The 2,502-nt window shown below is 33.0% G+C and overlaps 1 protein-coding gene across 1 annotated transcript; it reads left to right on the top strand.

The window, feature by feature from the left end:
* Positions 1–228: 228 nt before the first annotated feature.
* On the top strand, positions 229–1,666 carry LOC114175483 (sporozoite surface protein 2-like). Its single transcript, XM_028060239.1, has 3 exons — positions 229–265; positions 469–860; positions 1,610–1,666. Exons 1-3 carry the CDS (start codon positions 229–231, stop codon positions 1,664–1,666), a joined length of 486 nt encoding a protein of 161 aa, XP_027916040.1.
* Positions 1,667–2,502: the final 836 nt, after the last annotated feature.

Genomic DNA, 2,502 nt, shown 5'->3' with positions numbered 1-2,502 from the left:
TTATTAAAAATCCAATTCATTTAAGATCCATATAATGGATCTGGATTTCAATCTAATCTGCATCTTATATAATTTATGGATTGGATATCCCTTCTATAAATCAAGATTTTCAAATATGGATAATCTAAATAATCCAATCCAAATTTTCACTTTAAATTTTTAGTTGGGTTAGACTAAAGGTTGAGATGAACTAGGCTAAATTCAGTCTCGGATGGGTCTTGCTCGATAATGTGTACGAATCGAGCAGACCCAACAACCATAAGAGGTTGGGCGGGCCTAAAGATATGAACGGGCTAGGAGGGCCCGAAAAACCGGACGATTCGATCGGGCCCAACAACCCAGAAAATTAGGGAGAACCCGGTGACTTGAATGGGCCCAACGACCAGGAAAATTCGGGTGAACCCGATGACCCGAACGGGCCCAACAACTAGGAAAATTCGAGTGAGCCCGATGACCTGAATGGACCAGGCGAGACTGATGACCCAAATGGGCTAGGCGGGCCCAAAGATCAGAACGTGCCAGATGGGCCAGACGGGCCAGAAGACCCGAACGGTCCAGACAAGCCCAAAGACCCAAACAGGCCAAGTAGGCCCGAAGACCCAAACGGGTCAGGTAGGCCCGAAGACCCGAATGGGCCAAGCAGGCCTGAAGACCCAAACAGGCCAGGTGGGCCCAATGACCAAAACAGGTCAGGCACGCCCGAAGACTTGAACGGGTCAAGCAGGCCTGAAGACTATAACGGGCCAAATGGGCCCAAAGAACTGAATGGGCCAAGCAGGCCCGAAGAACCAAACGGACTAGGTGGATCCGATGACCCGAACAGGCCCGACGAGCCCAAAGACTCAAATGGAATAGGATGGGTTGGCTTGACGACTCATACGAGTCGTGCCCTGTCTGTACGGATTGAGTCATGTGGCCTTAAGGACACAAGTTTTAGAAAATTCAATTTAAATTTCTTTTATAAAAAATGGATTCTAAATTTTGACCTTGATCCAAATATTTGAATTGGATTTAAATCTTGATCAAAATATTTGGATCTGGATTTTAAAATAATCCAAATTAGTTTTGTTAAAAAAATGAATTTGCATTCAAAATCTAATTCAATTATTTGAATATTAAATGAACGTGGATTTGATCATTAAAAATTTATTCTTCCTCATAATAAATGTTGTAAGTTGAAATTTGTCTATTGTTCTAATAAGATATATGATGACTATTATTGTAGTTAAAATTAATCATTATCTAAGAATTAACTTGTAAGGACTAAGTCAAAACATTTATTATTAATGATTTGTCTGATATTGAATTTGGAGATTTTCTATTTATAATTGATTATCTTTCTTAAATATAATAAGTTTTTAAATTGGATGTGTAATCTTGGCCTTTTGTTTTTCTATTATTTAATTTATTGATTTTTTTTGTCATAAATATATATAATTAAGAGAAACACAATAATTTACAAAATGGTCATACAAATATGGTCACAATTGAACAAAACAAATTTGGACAAAATCACACCTAGAGAGAGCATCATTTAAAGGAAAGGATGCAACGGCACCTTACTTTAATATTCTTTTATGTGTTTCATCCACACATTATATGCATTCAGATTCATAAACCAATATTAAATGATTATTCTGATGCTCCCATTAAACTCCAAGTGTAGAAAGTGAGTACCTACAACCTTTCATCTCATCCCTCGACTTATAAAATAAAAACTTGTAAAAATTGGTTTATGATTTTGATTACTCTTGCTAGTTTGGAACAAGGTCTTGTTATTTATTTAGATTTATTCAGTAATTAACATTTTTTAGGTAATAATTTTTTTCACCACTATATATAATATTAAATAGGGTGAAGATATTATTATTCAAGTTGATGATATGTCTACCAATGTAGCAGTATTGAGTCTTGAAACTGAGAGTCAAGAAATGTTGTTTATGTTTGAGATGAGGTGTGCTTAGTGAATAGCTTAGTCGATTTAAACGGTGGAGTTTATTAAAAGTAATGATTATTGGATATTACTGCAAAGTGAACAGAAATTAGAAATTAAAAAGAAGATTACTTTTATTTATTTATTTATTATTATTATTTTAAATAAATAATAATAATAATACAAAAAAATAAAATATACTTCATAACTTTTCTTAATCATAATAAAATAATTAAAATATTTTTATTTTATGTTGGTTTAATAATTACAAAAAGATGATTTGAGATTAAAGATCAAACTACTCATCTGGTCGTTTGATGTGTGTACTTAAAATTCTCTCATTCTCATTTATTTTTATTTGTTAACTGTTAACTTTAACTTGTTGGGATTTAAATGTAATATTGGTATATATTGTTTTAAAATTCTTTTATATTTTATTATGTAATTTAATGTTTGATTTATTTGAATTTAAAATTTTGATTTGAATTTAGTTTGGGGGTTTAACCTCCTATAACCCCACACACATGTTTTACAACCTCAATTAAAATGTTCACTGTAGATTTTGACTC

The sequence above is a fragment of the Vigna unguiculata genome, chromosome 3 (genome assembly GCF_004118075.2).
Source record: "Vigna unguiculata cultivar IT97K-499-35 chromosome 3, ASM411807v1, whole genome shotgun sequence".
Classification (NCBI taxonomy): Eukaryota; Viridiplantae; Streptophyta; class Magnoliopsida; order Fabales; family Fabaceae; genus Vigna; species Vigna unguiculata.
This window is presented reverse-complemented; position numbering and strand designations above follow the sequence as displayed.